Source organism: Giraffa tippelskirchi, chromosome 12 (assembly GCF_054371585.1).
Source record: "Giraffa tippelskirchi isolate mGirTip1 chromosome 12, T2T-mGirTip1v1.2.pri, whole genome shotgun sequence".
Classification (NCBI taxonomy): domain Eukaryota; kingdom Metazoa; phylum Chordata; class Mammalia; order Artiodactyla; family Giraffidae; genus Giraffa; species Giraffa tippelskirchi.
In genome coordinates this window covers 103,739,080-103,755,349 of record NC_137286.1, presented here as the reverse complement: position 1 = coordinate 103,755,349, position 16,270 = coordinate 103,739,080, and the positions used below count along the sequence as shown (strand labels likewise).

Here is a 16,270-nt window from a genome sequence, read left to right as displayed (position 1 = left end):
GAAAACCTAAATGAACTTTTTCGCCTACCCAGTAATTCTCTGTTTGTCCCCATCTTTCACCCCCTGTAGAGTTCGCTCCTCAGCCTCTGATGAGCTCAGATTGGTGGGGGATGGTCCTCACAGCCCCCCAGGATTAGCTCTGTTGGATGGTACCCCAGCCTTCCTGAATTCACTGAGTCCTTCATGTCCATTACTGCTCTCCTGGGTCTGGTGGCCCTTCTCAGGCAGTGCCCAGGGGTTTTCTTGGTCTGAATTCCTGTCCTTTCTCAGGGTCCAAAAGGAGATGTTTGGACCCATCCTTTATTGCAGCTCTGCTAGGAAAGTAGTCGTTCAGACTTCATCCCTTTCTTCAGCATGGACAGTAAGATGCTCCAGAAAATGAAATAGGGATTCCATGGAAGCTCTGATGGGAGAGGATCAGGATACCACATTTTTCTGTGAAACAAGTGTACGTTTCTGGAGTCTTTAGATACTCAACTTACAGATAAATAGTAGTATTGTAAGCCTAACTTTTTTTTTTTTACCTTTTAAAAATTTATTTTTAACTGAAGGGCAATTGCTTTATAATACTGTGTTGGTTTCTGCCGTACATCAACATGAATCCGTCATAGGTGTACACATTTCCCCTCCCTCTTGAACCTCCCTCCTGCTCTCCTGTATGTAAAATAGATAGCCAGTGGGAATTTACCATATGACTCCGGGAACTCAAACCGTGGCTCGGTGACGAGCTAGAGAGGTGAGATGGGGTGGGAAGCCTAATGTTTTAACTTGTGAATTTGCTTTTGTTCAGCAGACATTTTTCTGGGGGCAATTTCAGCTTTATTTATCCCAGAGCCATGAGAAGTTACTAAAATTTTGCTAAGAAACCTCACTAAATATTTTGTTATAAAGGAAAAAGGAAACCCAGAAAACTCAGTGAACCACTCATATTTCACTAATCAAGATCATGATTAAATATTTGTGGTGGTTAAAATTTTTAATTGCATAAAAATAAATTGATGTTCATATATATTGTGTATATTCAGTTTTACGGAAAAGAAAAATGTCTTTTAATAGTGTGTTTAAAAATAGTCGTGCCAACTCAAATCTACTTTTTATTAATACAGAAATATTCTGGGTAGAAAAAAACACAAACTTTTGCAATTGGATTTAAATATGACAGTGACAACACAGTTTTAAATAAGTACAGTGTGACTGAAAAGTCAAGTGTTTAGTTGCGATAAACATAGAATATTTCCGCTTATATTCTGGTGTCAAAGTTAATGTTTGCTTAAGTTATTGTACATATTTGTTCCATTAAGTAGTAACTCCTCATCAAAGTATTAGCTCCACTTTTGAAAAAAGAAGGTGCATTTTATACATTTTAAAATTGCAGCAAGTTGCTGCTCAGTTTTTCCATGTCCTCAACTATATTAACGACCTAGTAGTATCTTAGGGAAATAGTTTATATTTTTCACAACAATGTTTTTAATAAAATCCCAATAATGCAAGTTGCTTGTCACTTAGGAAATTGGGAAGAGACAGGATTTTAAATAACTAAAGATTGAAGTACAGAGTGAATTGTGCTGGTTTGTTAGTGACTTTCAGGCAGAGAACTGCCAGACCGCCCTCCTGAGAGCCTGGCTTATCATTTGATGCTGAGAAGCTTAGAGAACCCAGCATAGCAGTAACTTCAAGACCAGTTTCCCTCGAGTAATTCACGTCACTTTCTTTGACTACTGGGCCAGAAACTCTTTTCTATACTTATTTCTGTGATTTTTTTTTTCTTTCTCTGTATGCCTCAAATGACTAATTGAAATGCTCTCTTTAAGTGAAAATCTTTTGCTTCCTCTTGAAGGTAATATACAGGTCACATACTCTTTATAAAGCATTAGCAGATAGAGTGTTCACTTCTTAACATGATTATTTTGAGCTTTGCTGTCTGTTGATGTATATTACAACTTTGGGTCCATGTTGGCTGTGTTTTACTGACTTTGTGATGAATGAGTAGCATATAAAGACTTGAAATATTTTTTAATATACAGTAATTATAGCAGTTCTTGAAAACTAAATAGCTGCAAGTGAATTTTCTTTGTGAGTTACTTCCATTTAAAACCCTGGAGAAAGGAATGGCAACCCACTCCGGTATTCTTGCCTGAAGAGTTCCATGGACAGAGGAACCTGGTGGGTTATAGTCTCTGGGGTCACAAAGTGACATGACTGAGTGACTAACACTTTCACTTTCCATTTGAAAAGTATCTAGGTCATCACTTTCTATCCTAGTTATATTTATGCACCATGAATGTTCTACTTTCCTAATTGAATTATAGATGTTGGGCAAACCTGATTTTTAAAAAAAAGACAGAGTACTTGCTAATTTTTATCCAAATAACCTTGTCACTACAGAATAGAAGTGAACATATATGTGCTAAGAGATCCATCTATATGTAGCCCCCATTGGAATAAACAGAACATACCTTGACATAATTGTGGTATTAGATACTGCTGTTTATGAGCCATATTGTGATTTTGGGTAGCACTTTTCTAAATCTAAATTTGCAAGAGTAGTTTTTTACTTAATTATTCTAGAAAAAAACTGCTGTTACTGCACGTTCACAGTTTTTTTTCAAATAAGGAAAATTGGGAGACTTCAGAGAGTATAGGATAGTTCAGATTCCTCATGCAGATGTTATCTCGTGAGTTTAAATGAACATTAATAATTACCCCATATGAAAATATCTAACAACCTTTTTCTTCCCGCCTGACTTGTAATACATTGATTTACAGAGATGATAAGAAGGATGGGCTGAAGTTCTATACTGATCCTTCCTATTTCTTTGACCTCTGGAAAGAAAAAATGCTACAGGACACGGAAGACAAAAGGAAAGAGAAAAGACGTCAAAAGGTAAAGAATTCAAGTATGGGAAATGTTCATGTAAATGTGTAATTGAGATGCTTGCTTAGAAATTAGAGATTTAAAAATCAGTACATTTTTTTAAACAGTTGACAGGTTGGGTTTTGTGCTGAAGTGTTTTTAGAGGTTGCATTCTTCATGTGAAGATACCATTCAATCTAACACAGTAATACAGTACTACTGTCAATAAATTCTATTGATTTACTCTCTAAAACTTGCTCTGCTTTCATGAAAGTAGTGGCAAAAATTTCAGTTTTGTTTGTCACTGCGTTTTATAACTTTTCTCTTGCACTTGCAAATTTCATAAAGCAGTCATCCTTGCATATCAGTTAGAATTATCTGCTTTGGCATTTTTAACATTCTTAATTGTTGGGCTGCCACCTAACTGTAATTAAAACCTTGGTGAGAGAGGTTCATATCGGATGGAAAACCATGTGTGGTCAGCACACTGAGAGGATAGTATTTCCTGAAAATGAGCTGCTTTCCCTCTGGTGGGGTGGTCGTAGGCAGAAGAACTGAGGCACCTGGCTTGCAAACACTCTTAGAAGGACAAACCCACCCTCAGGTTCAGGAACTTACGTTTTGAAAATTGTCACTTTGGGGCCCAGAAATTAGACTTAAATGACTGAAAAGCAGTTAATTCTCCAAAGGCAATTAGTTGCCAAGCCTTTTTATATGTGAACAATGTTTTAAAAAATGACCACCTAGTGTGTGAGTTAAGAGCTTATTAGCACTTTGTGGGCTGGCTCCCTGGAGGTTTGAGACAACTAGTGGGTGTACTGGCGCAGTAGGGGTGACGGTTCAGGATGGAAGAGGACTTGAGATTTGAAACCAGGATTTCGGAAGGAGAACACGGCAGTCGGCAGTCGGTTGCAGGCTGCAGGTGTGAGATGTCACCTCAAATTTTGGGAGGGAATTTCTCAGATTTTTATCTGTGTGCTCTTCTCGGGGCTTCCCAGGGGGCTCAGATGGTAAAGAATCTGCCTGCAATGCAGGAGACCCAGGTTCGATCTCTGGGTCGGGAAAATCCCCTGGAGAACAGCATGGCAACCTGCCCCAGTATTCTTGCCCGGAGAATCCCGCTGGGGCAATTTAATGGGGAATCTTGGAAGAATTGCTGGGTGTTCAAGTGGAGAAATATTCAAGCAGACACCGCTAAGGACTAAAGTACAGAGTGGGAAGGTGCTAATCTCTCCAAAGGAGAAGGAACAGAGATTTGAAGGCCTGTGGATCTGAATCCCCAAACCTCTTCATGGCACCAGGGCAGAACCCCAAGACTTCACAAGTTCTCTCCTTTAAAGCATGCCTCCTTTAAAATGGAGGATTTTAAAGGATTCCCAGGATTCCCTCGAAGCAGCAGTGTTCGTTTTGGCAAAAATATTTAACTTTTCCGCCACTGTTCTTCAGGGGAAGGCAGTCTTAGTTGACTGTGTGTGATTACTATGTGTACAGAATTATTTGTCATTTCCTTGGTGGTTTTGTCTTATCCTGTGTGCCTCAAACACATAAAATTCTGATGAGAATTTCTCCATCATTCATTTGTATAATGGTTCTTTTTTGAATGCCTTCTAAAGGCTGTGATGTAAAAGAAAGGACTGTCACCCTCATGGAGATGAGAGTCAAGTGGGGGAAACAAACATTAAAAAAAGTCATGCCATCCTCTGGAACTCATAAAGAGGGAAAGAAATTTGAAATTTTTAATACAAAATCTGCTTTTTATAGGAACAGAAAACGAGGCAAGGTAGCCTTCATTTCCCAGGATTCTAGGAACCCTAGAAGTCACACTCTTATTTGGAACAGACAAGCCCATCTGAAGGAAGACTTAGTTTAGAAAATTTGGGGAAAAGACATCCGTTGTCTCTGAACTTGAAATTTCTTTCGTTTGCTGGTGTAAAAACATTTTTTTAAGTCCCGCAAATAACGACGTTGGTGTCAGGCTAAAGTTGCAGAGCTGCAAAGTGAGGGAATGGGCGGCTTTGGGAGAGGTGGCAGCAGGAGGCGAGGTGACCGTGCAGGGAGGACGCAGAGAGTGGAGGAGGCCTGTCCCTGAGATGCAGGGTCAGATAGAAGAGGCTGCTTGAGCGGAGTGAGTGTGTGCCTGGGGGTCGGGGGGCTTCAGGATGGAGGAGCATTCTAAGTAGCAGCAGCTGAAATCATCCTGGGGTAAAAAGTAGCTGGGGACAGCCTTGGGGTCTTCATGTAGGCAGTGTAGCCGGGTGCAGATGTATCAAGGTCAACGTTATGCCATAGTCGGCTTGTGTGTGTGTGTGTATGTATGTGTGTTGGTCATGCGTTGATGGGTAGATTGGAGGCTAAGCCATTGTAAACAGAGTGGCAGATACCACCACTCATGTCCCTACCCATGTCAGCATTCACCTCTTAAAAGTGAGGGTGATAGCTATTAATTAGTCAAAGACAGTGACTCTCAAGCAGGAGGTATGTTGGAATCCAGAGAACTCTCCCTCCTTTTCTTTCTCTTGGTTTTAAAAGCATTCAGACAATACACGCCAGTTGTAATTGTACAAGCTAGTTGCAGGGTTCACTCAAATATTCTGAAGTAATCCTTTTGAAACTGAACACTTAAAATTATTTTGTGACAGATAATTATACATTAACAAGTCAGAGCAGTATAAGGGTGGGAAACAATGTCTCTGTATGGAGCAGGCAGGTATTTCATGTGTATAAAATAGGTCTAGATGTATCTATACTGAAAAGAAGCTACATCTTAGTGAAGTGAGAATTCTTGACAAAAAAAGAATGGTAAGCAACTCTTGAAACTGCAACGTAGTAACTTTTACATGTTGGTGTTAAATCAGTGTCTGTTCTCTTGGTTGGGTCTGAGTTGGGCGAGGGTGTTAGGAGGTTCTCGACCGGGGAGTGATGGAAAGGGGCCCGCCCTGTCTGCACCCCAGGCTCACCGCTGCCGTGGCTACCGCACTAACCTGCTCTTTTCCTTCCCTCTGTCTCGGCATGCTTGCCTTCCTCCTCGGACGTCAGGAGCAAAAGCGTATAGATGGCACAACCCGGGAGGTGAAAAAGGTTAGAAAAGCCAGAAACAGGCGCCAAGAATGGAATATGATGGCGTATGACAAAGAGCTTAGACCCGACACCAGGTTATCACAGAGCGCACACCACGGAGCGTCTTCTGAAGGATCCTTGTCCCCAGACACTAGGTGTGTGTGTGTGTGCGCGCGCGCGCGCACGCATGCGTGCATGCATTGTGAGGGTGAGTGGGGCCTGGCTTCCCTGTAAGTGGAAACGTAGCACAGCTTTGTGTTTACGTGGTCCACAGTGTGTTTCCAAACTTTCCTTAAAGATGAGCGTTGTATATGTTTTGAGTTTGAAATAATACTTTAGTTTTGTTTGATGTTGGGTTACTTTGCATCATTTTCCATCTGTGACTTCACTTAATCATTCCATTAATCTAGATGTACTGTTTTTACCTCGATTCTGATTTTGGGCTTAGTACCTGCCCGTGACTGGCATTTTCATTTTGATAATCATTTCATTCTTTCTCTGCCTCTTTTGCTTAGAATTTTGCTTTTCCTTTGCCGCTTGGTATCTGAAACGATTGGTAGATAGTGATTGATGTGATCAAGGAATAACTTCATTGTTCTTTTTAATAACCTTTCCAAAAGGGATGAACAAAGTTTTTTTTTTCCCCCTTCAGTTCACTAATCTTATGTATTCTAATTGCAGGAGGAGAATTCTCTTAGGAATTTATTTTTAAAAATTGTTAGCAATTCAATAAAACTGTTTTCTTGCAGATGTGAAAGATATGGTCACTAAGCAGCATTTATCCCGAAAGGGCTTCACTGGACAGGAAGAACTGACCAGTAATTGTAATTTACAGTTAATTTCGTATTTCTGTTTCTGTAAAGGTGGGCTCTTCCATCGGCATTTAAAAACGTGAATAGAGGATTCTTACATCAGCAGTAACCTGGACCTTGCATTAAATCTGTGTTTTAAGAAATGTGTATTAACCTCTGTGTTTAGCTCAGACTGCTGTACAGAAGATGCTTAATGCTCGGTGGGTATAGTTCCCATAAATACACTTATCCCACAAGGGCTGCAGGTCCCTGCCTGAGGCAGGGTCTAGATTTTTCTGTACAAGCTGTTATCAGGTAATGATCTGACATTTCCTGGAGCTTTAATTGAGCTGTAGCCTCAAGTTTTAGCCTTTGTGTCAGTTTATCTCTGTAGAAAGTAAGACTGAAGATACACTTCTGCTCATAGATCTTTGGGTGAGAAGTGCTTGAACTTGACAGCTCCCAGGGTGTCGTATCTGCTGTTCTTTTTTCTCCAACTAAGCTGGGACTGTTTATTCGTGCAAAACGTATACTTTGTAATATTACATACATAACTCTTTCCATAGGTACAGATGGAAAAATGACTTTTTAAAAATCTCTCAGTTGAATTAATCAATATTCATTCTGGAATCTGAGATTAGACTCTGCCATGCTGGGTATAAAATTGATGGATTATAGCCCTTAAATTATTTTGGATATTTTTTATTTTATGAAAGTGTAACGGTTTTCTTATTATAAAATAAGATTAAATTTTTATATTTGGAAAAAATTAAAGTATTCATAATCCTATTACCAGAGAAACCACTGTTTTTGCATTTTAGTGTATTTCTTTTTTGGGTCTTTTTTCTGTACATGTGTGTATTTTTTACTTAATGAAATTGAAGTCTGCCCTGTGTTATTTACCTTTTGATTTTATAATGTCTCATATTCCTGGGCTTCTCTGGTGGCTCAGAGAATAAAGAATCGCCTGCAATGTGGGAGACCTGGGCCAATCCCTGGGTTGGGAAGAGCCCCTGGAGAAGGGAATGGCTACCCACTCCAGTATTCTTGCCTGGAGAATCCCCATGGACAGAAGAGCCTGGTCAGCTATAGTCCATGGGATTGCAAACAGTCAAACACAACTGAGCAACTTTCACACATTCCTGTTTTAAGTGTTATTTAGAAACACGGTTTTTAATGGATGTATGGAGGGTAACTGAGGGAAATTTGAGCATTAAGTTTGATGGTACGTATATAATTTGTTCTTGTAAGTAATACATTTTCAGCTCATCACACAAATTAATGATAAGTTTTCACTTTCTTTGTAGATCATCAGGAATGGTTTGATTCTAAGCGTACATTTAGGATGAGCCTTGATGAAATGCTTGTCCCCGGCTCCCCCCATCGATCAGGGAGCAGGGTGCCTCCTGGCCCCTGTCCTTCCCCCTTCCTCGCCCTGTTCTGTGTGTTGCAGCCACCTGACCCTGTTACGCAGCCACTCGACCCTGCCCTCCCGCAGAACCCCAAGGGCTTCATTTGCTTCTCCCACTGAGTCTCCACTGCTGACACTTCCTCCTGTCCCATCTTTTCTTCACTCCTCCACATTCTCTTTCCCCTAACAGATAACTCCTGGTGCCCCTGCAGCTTTAGGACCACCCGCCCTGGCCCACACGGGTGCCATGTCTCCTGGAGCTGATTCTGCCTTGCTATTGGGGGGTCCTTTTTGCTCAGCGGTCACCCTCCTCCTCACCTCTCGTCCAGCCCGCCGGTGTCCCCTGAACAGGGGCGGTGACACCTCGAGTGACCAGTCAGCCCCCTCTCCACTCCACCCCACCACCGTCATAGAGCCCTGCCCGCCAGGCTCTCCTGCTCTAATTCCCGACATTGGGCATGCCCTACTCACTTCTGTCCTCCACCCAGTTTTGTCCTCCATTGCCTCCATTCGGCCCTGTATCACCCCGAACCTTACAGAACAGAGCTCTGAATTGTGCCAGGATATTTCCAGCCTCGGCTCCTCGCCCCATCAGAAGCACTCCGTAGCCTGTAGATAAGTTTGTTTCCATTAGAAAGTTAAACCCCGGCTATGTCCACACGGGGCCATGCCCCCATCATCGGGGAATCCAGAGTTTCAGGTATTTACATTTTTAAAATACACTAAAACTAAAAACAGGTCAGATTCTTCCCCCACTGAAAATATTTTTAACTCCCTTGCCAGCAGTTGGCATAGTTCAAAAGACAGTCATATGCACACCGTAATGTACAGTTCACACTGCAGTTAGGGAAAAAGGAAGTGAGTTACAAGTTATGTTTAGACTGCAATTAGGGAAGAAAAAAGGAAAAAAAAAAAGTAGTCTTTTGCCACTTAGAGAACTTGTCTACACAATGATACCCCAGGGAAGCTGCTGTCTGAATTCCAAAGATCCGATGTGTGTTTGCCTCTTTCCTTCAGAGAGAGAGACACAAGCTGAATCCCAACAGAAGCCAGCAAATAAGTGTGAGAAAAGTCAGGACCAGAAGAGAAGAATGGGAGAGAAGGAAGATGGGCATTGAGTTCATGAGTGACGCGAGGAAGCTGCAGCAGGCGGGGGGCGCGGCAGAGCACAGGACGCCCGCCGGGTTTGTGGTTCTGCTTGCTCCGGGTCCCAGCCCCCGCGGCCCCCTGCTTCGGCGTCACGAGAGGATGCCCTGCCCTGTACTGACCACACATCCCATAACCCGGGTGACTAACGCCCTGCAGCGCTGCCCAGCCCTCCCCGCCCCCAGCGGTACCCCCAGGGTCCCAGCATCCTTCTGAACTCTGCCAACTAACACGGAGATGTGTACATCCTTTCAGAGTTTCTCTCCTGTGAGCCTTGGAGACAGCAGGAGGGCTTCTGCCTGCAGCACCGTGTTCCTTCTCTCTCTTTTGGCCATAAATACATTTCTCCTGTTCAAGAAAACTACCACTCACTGCATTCTTGACTTCTTTCTCTGTTCTTACCATTCATTTTTTTTTTCCGATTCATCTGCTGTTTGTTAAGGTCTAGTTATACGCTGTCAGTTTAATCGCCACTGAAATCTTCCACCTTGGATGCCGTTTTCAAGTTCCGCAGCCTGTCTTGGAGGCTCCTGTCTTACAAACGGGTCCGCTGCGATGCTGTGAAGGGGGCTGTGCTGTCTGCTGCTTGTCCGTCTGTCTGACCACGCACTTCACAGCTGTGGCTCTGAAACCACGTAACCCTGGCGCTTTGCCGCTAAAATCATGATTGCATTGTGCTTGGAAGCTCTTGTGGGCCTCAACCTTGTCGATAGTACAGGGAATAAGCGTGTGATTTCTGTGCCTTGGCCGTGTTCTGATTTAAATGTACGCTGATGCCTGGTGGCGGGGGGGAAGTCTTCTTAACTGACGCCACTTTCTCCCACCCCTGGCTCTGGCCCGCAGGTCCCATGCATCGGATGTCACGGATTACTCATACCCGGCCACCCCCAATCACTCTCTGCACCCGCAGCCCGGGACCCCTTCCTACGGAGCAGGTGACGCGCCACCCCATGGGCCGGCAGCGCAGGCCCCCGAGCATGAGTTCCGGCCCCCGTCGGCCTCGGCCCGGCACCTGGCCCTGAACAGGCCCCAGCAGCCCCCGCCGCCCCCACCGCAGGCCGCGGAGGGCCCCCAGGCCCCCGCACCCATGGCCCCAGCCGACTACGGGTAAATACCCCATCCTGGGCTCGCTCTGGGGCTTGCCGTTGCATGGGGTCTTGGGGGTGGGTGATGACGAATTGTCACTGAATAAACTGGAGAAGGAAATGGCAACCCATTCCAGTTTTCTTGCCTGGAGATGTCTACAGACAGAGGAGCCTGGTGGGCTACAGTCCATGGGGTCACAAACAGTCGGACATGACTGAGCGACTAACACTGAACACTGAGCCAAACTCTGTGGAGGCTAGGATGCAGCCAGGAATGCAGGGTGCAGATACTGTCCCTTATGAGAAACTCTGTGTTAGGAAAGGCAGGGTCACGCAAGTCCCCTTTTATTACACATAAGCCTCAGGTTTGTGTCTATGTTCGTGAACACACATTACCAGGGCCTTGACAAAGGACGACGTGCCAGTTTTGTGAGCGGGTCCCAAATGCTCCATAGAATTCGAATTTCAAAGGAGAAAACGATAATATGCAACACAGGACTTCTTAGACTTGGGTGTATGTAACCCTGACCTCTGGGTACCCAAATATTATTCTGCCACCAGGTCCTCTTGTTTTGTGTCATTTGGGAAAAGTTCAAACATCTCCTAAAAAAAGATCCTCATGTTAAGGGCTTATTAAGTTAAGCACCGCCTGTATTTTGGTAAGCGGTCTTTTTGGCTTAAGCTGTCTTTCAAGAGTTAGTCCCTCCCAGTCAGCGCCCAGGGAAGTTAAACATGTGTTTCCATGGACAGGGTTTTCTCCCCTCTGGGGCAGGGAGGGTGGTACTCTAAACGTAGGTCCCTCAGCCTCCAGAGGTTTTCTCTCCAACCGCAGGATCTTAGACGGTCCCTTCAATTGGTTCTCTGTAACTCAGGGTTCCCACAGAGTGTTCTGAGGCTCCGAGTGTCAGGCAGAGAGGGTTTGTGGTCCAGTTGGTTTGGAAAACCCTCGGCTAAATAGAACCCTGCAGGTTTCTTAGCTGGAGGGGTTTTCGAAGCTTTGGATATTCTGATGGGCTTTGTGGGCTGTGGGGAATTTCCATGGGGACAGGATGAAAAATACAGAATTTGCCAATCTGATTGGCCTCAGAACCCTCCTAAGACAGATTTCTGAGCCCCTTTTCTGAGATGCCACGCATAAGGATGCCTTGTCCTGCCTTCTTCGTGCTGCAGTCAGCTGTCCAGCGCTCCACAGACGTCACCTTTTCCAGCGGTTATAGTTTGGTGCACGTCAGCAGACTATCTTGAATCCCATCACAGTGACTTGTGATGACCTGTGGTCCAAAGCGTGGCTGTTTGCATCCTACAGTGTTCCACATGACAGCGTGCCGTGGTGTCTGGGGGGGTGGGGAGGGGCTGTCTCCGAGGTAGGGGAGACCCTCCGAGGATGGGACCGCCCACTGCTCTCTAGTGACTCTTGCTTCCTGTCTCCGCTAGGATGCTGCCGGCGCAGATCACGGAGTATTACAGCCCCTCAGGACCCCCGCCGCCCCCGCCCCCGCCCGTGATCCCCTCCGCACAAACTGCTTTCGTCTGCCCCCTCCAGATGCCCCTGCAGCCCCCCTTCCCGGCCTCCGCCGGCTCCGCCTACGTCGGCCCTCCCCACCCTCCCTCTGGTGGGCTTGTGGTCACGGCCCCGCCGCCCCCGGGCCCCCCGCCGCCCCCGCCCGGCCCTCCAGGTGCCGGCTCTTCGCTCTCCTCCTCTCCAATGCACGCCCCCCCGGGGGCCGAGGCCAAGAGGCAGGAGGCAGCGCAGCCGCCGGTCAGCGATGCCCGCAGCGACCTACTCGCTGCCATCCGGATGGGTGAGTGCCCGTCCCAGGACAGCGGCCCACCAGCCATGGCCTCCTCGGCTTCCAGCAGCTCAAACCTCCACCAGATGGCCTTTAGGAGAGGGTCACAGGAGCCTCGTTTGGTTTTCTTTCTTTTTTTTTTTTTTTTAACAGTGGATGTGTTTTTTCAGTGCCAAGTAAACACGGTGATAAAGCACTGAGAATTCAGAAAAGCTTTACATGACTAGGAATAGATTATAAAAGTGATCATCAGTTAACTGGATCTTCTTTTTTTTCACTGCATCTTACTCTAAAGTCAAAAGTATAAATAAAAGAAAATGAGCTCCTGTCAGTGATCTAGTTTTTCAGACATCTAGGATTTGTCTTAGACTTTTTGTATTTTTAGTTTGATGTGCCATTGAGCTGTAGGCTGTCCAGGAATACAGTCTTCATGATGGAAACACTCGTGTTGGCACAGTTGTCCCAGTGCAGGGCCCACCAGAAACCTTGAAACAGCCTCTGGTGGCTGGTGGCTACCTGATTGGGCTGTGCTGCTCTAGAATGTTCTTTCTCGGAGCTCATGTGCACTGGAATCGTAACTGACTACCTTGCATTTCAACACATCACTTAAGGAATGTCACAACTTCTGTACATTTGATTTTTTTTCTTGGTCCTGGAACATCTATTTTCCAAGCATTTCCCCTCCAGTTTCTAAAACGTTTTATTCTAGCATCAGTAGGCCAAAAATGTCTAATAGGCTTGTTGGTCCGTCTCTGTTTAATCGGAACGAGCAGAGGGATTGCATTCTGAGCTGCCTCTCATGTCTCTAGGGATTCAGCTGAAGAAGGTGCAGGAACAGCGGGAGCAGGAGGCCAAGCGCGAGCCGGTGGGCAACGATGTGGCCACCATCCTGTCCCGGCGCATCGCCGTCGAGTACAGCGACTCGGACGACGACTCGGAGTTTGATGAGAACGACTGGTCCGACTGAGACGGGCACCCAGTGGGCCGGGCCGGGCCAGGGGGCGTGTTGACGATGTCAGTGGTCCCAGCACCCAGATAGTGGTATTATAATCCCGTAGCTTAGCCACTTTTGTATCAATAATGTGAGATTGCTTTTGCACATCCAAAACTTCTGGGTTTTTTCAGTATTTACTGTGTAATACTTAAGTGCCACTAAACATAGCAAACCGTGCTGCACACGAGGAAATAACGCTGTAACTATCGCATCGTCCTGAAAACAGCCTCTTGCTTCTTTCTCTCGGCCACAAACGCGTTTAGTGCCGTTTGGGTTCACGCTCCTTGATCATGAAAATCCTGCAGACTTGCTGTGTGTTTGTGAAGCTGCCTGTTGTCAGGTCTCTGCGAGATTCACAGCTGTGCAACAGACCAGTGTCTTCCGATCAGTAATTGATATTGTTTTCCACTTTTTTTTTTTTTTTTTAAATGTGTTTCAGAAGTTGGTTCTTGAGAGAAAGATTTGACAAGTAGGAGACTCAGCTGTCTGAGCTTGCATTGTCATGGCCCAGTGGCTTCTGTGAATCTGGAGGCTCTGTTGAAGAACCTCATTTTCTCTGCTGACCTTGTGAAATGTGATCTTGGCCCTTCTCAGGCAGGATCCCTCTCGGGCGTCTATGGAGTCAGTGCTCCCTGGTGGTTTCTGTAGGAAGTTTCCAGAGCACAGTAGGAAGGAAAGTGGAGAACGGTCCTTTTTCCTTTGGGGTCGTCGGGGACAGGGGTGCACTCAGCACCCTCAGCGGCCCCTGGAGCTGGGGAACCAGCCCACACGGACCTGGGAGCAGAGCTCTCACAACCTCTCTCCCGGAACCATGTCCCAGGTGGGCTCACGTGGAGGCCTTGGAGCCACAGAGAAGGCTCCAGGTGGCACCTGGCCCCACCTGGTCTTGAGTTCTGAGAGCTTCATTTGGGTGAGAGGAGACTGTCGCATCTTTTTTGCCTTCCCTGGTGGTGTGGCCAGTTGCGGACCCAGCCCTCGAAACACACGGGTTCCTCTCCCACTCGGTCGTCGGCACACCACGCTTGACCAGGTACCCCAGGGGAGTGTCGACCCTTCCTTGTCCCTTCCCACGTGGTGACAGGTGAGCCCGAGCGGGTCTTCCTGTTCAAGACAAACTGCTAGGAAACTCGTGAATGAGAACTTAGATTCTGTAATGCTGGGTGAAGGTGAACTGTTTGTTTGGAAGAAAAAAACACCCCAGGCTTTGATCTCAGATGTAACTTCACGGATGTACAAAGACACTTTATCCCCCAGCAGTTCTGACTTCTCTGCCACGTGAAAACTCGGGTCCTAGTGACGCTCAGTTGTGACCAAGGAATCTGTGGCTAAAACAGAGCTGTGTGGGTGGACGGTAGGATGTCAGCAGGACCCCGACTGCCGGGGGTGGGGAGGGGGGTGTTGTTACTGAGTTCTCCCCAGGAAGCTGCTGCTCCCACCATCACGTCTATGTCCCTGAGGGACACATATGGGCTGTGGAAGGTCATGGTCATCCTGTAAGGGCTGCCTGACGGGCCTTGAGTCACCTAGGTTGGAACTCGGAAAAGCCTCAGATCTGTATTACCCTTGTTTCCAAGGGCCCAGGCCAGGTTGTCTGAGTCTTTTCAGCTAAAACCAGCTGTTGAGGCTCATGCTTGTTGGAGCTCGTCACCATGTTGTGTCCCTCTGAGTAGTTATTAATGAACTCCTCAGTTCCTCTCTTTCAATTTCTCTCTTTTTCTCCAGTGCAGAGGCCAGCTGTGTTGGCATTTTTCTTGGGACTTTTACCAATTGTGGTCATATTTTGTCTTTCTTACAGTATTTTGTCTTTAGTGTTACTTTTGGATAAGGAAGCACCTGTGTCCTTCTAGAACCTGTTTGGTAAATCTTCTTTGTTTTTTTTTTGTAATGTCCCTTCTGTCCTCAGGATGGAGAGAATGCATAAAGCTACTATCCGTGTCAGGATTTCTTCTATTTATATCTTATCACAGTAAAATTAGTGGCACTTTATACATATTCATGAGCCTGTTAAGTATTGGTTGTCTTCCTGTAGTTTAATCAACAAGTTATTTTCAACTTGATGTTCTAACCAGTGAAAACACTTTTGCCCTGATGTGTTATGTAGCCTCTAAGAGAATGGAAAAGGACTAAAATCCATTTTAGATTATTTTTTGCAGTATTTTTCTCAGCACTGCTTTATTTTAAAAATGAAATCCAGACTTTTTCTAATACGATAGCACATGAAAAGGAAAAAGTGACTATTTTGAACTGTCCATTTTCATTTTCAAGAAGTATTTACGAGACAAATGGAGAAAACCATTTAAATGCATACTTCCTATGTATGGATTTTACATTTTAAAGTAAGCTCTATGTTGTAAGGTTATTTTATTTTTTTGTTTAGTCTAATTTCTTACAAACTTTTTCTCATGTCATGGATCAGGCAGAGGGATGAGAAGAAGACTCAGAACCACCCATTAACTGCACGCATATGATGTAGTCAATTTTCTGTTGTTTAGCCCTAAAACCATAAGATTCGGTCACTTATGTTTTTCTTCAGTAAAAGTATACTGTTGAAGAATTAGCATATTCATTTCAGTAAATTTTTAGAATGTCAAAATCTTTTCTGAGCACCAAGTGGCTAGATTGTGAAAGTTTTGTAATAATTTGCAGCTGAAATTCATGATACATTTTCATCCATTGAAGACTCATGGGAATGTATCAGCCAGAGTAGCAAGTAATTTTTGTTTTCTAAACCAGAGTCTGTCACCTTGCAGTATTACCAATGCTGTTGTACACTGAATTTAAAGTGGTATTAAAAAAAACCTCCTGGTAAACAATTTTTATCTGTTTGTATATCTTATTATAGATTATGTACAAGTAACATCTAAATAAAATTACACTTTTAACCCTAAACAGTTTTTCTTACTATAGCAGTGTTGTATGGTTAACCTTTGGGGTGGGGGGAGAAATTGGGGCTTGGTGGGTCTTTTAATTAGCCTTTCCATTATTCCCTGGTGGCTCAGATGGTAAAGCGTCTGACTGCGATGCAGGAGACCTGGGTTCAATCCCTGGGTTGGGAAGATCCCCTGGAGAAGGAAATGGCAACCCACTCGGGTACTTGTGCCTGGAAAATTCCGTGGATGGAGGAGCCTGGTAGGCTGCGGTC

The 16,270-nt window shown here is 45.1% G+C and overlaps 1 protein-coding gene across 9 annotated transcripts in view; it reads left to right on the top strand.

Annotated features, from left to right (window-relative positions):
• The window catches only part of WASF3 (WASP family member 3), a 73,767-nt gene extending 57,750 nt beyond the window's left edge, over nt 1-16,017 (top strand). For 5 of the 9 annotated variants that reach the window (XM_081546669.1, XM_081546673.1, XM_081546670.1 and 2 more), the window contains 5 exons: nt 2,767-2,884; nt 9,131-9,297; nt 10,103-10,366; nt 11,779-12,146; nt 12,944-16,017. In XM_081546669.1, the coding sequence (XP_081402795.1) occupies nt 2,767-2,884; nt 9,131-9,297; nt 10,103-10,366; nt 11,779-12,146; nt 12,944-13,101 (1,075 nt within the window). In that variant the 3' untranslated portion in view covers nt 13,102-16,017. Of the gene's footprint in view, nt 1-2,766; nt 2,885-5,890; nt 6,067-9,130; nt 9,298-10,102; nt 10,367-11,778; nt 12,147-12,943 lie in introns of all 9 variants that reach the window. The other 4 variants (XM_081546665.1, XM_081546667.1, XM_081546666.1 and 1 more) reach the window with 1 other exon arrangement.
• The last annotated feature ends 253 nt before the right edge of the window (nt 16,018-16,270 follow it).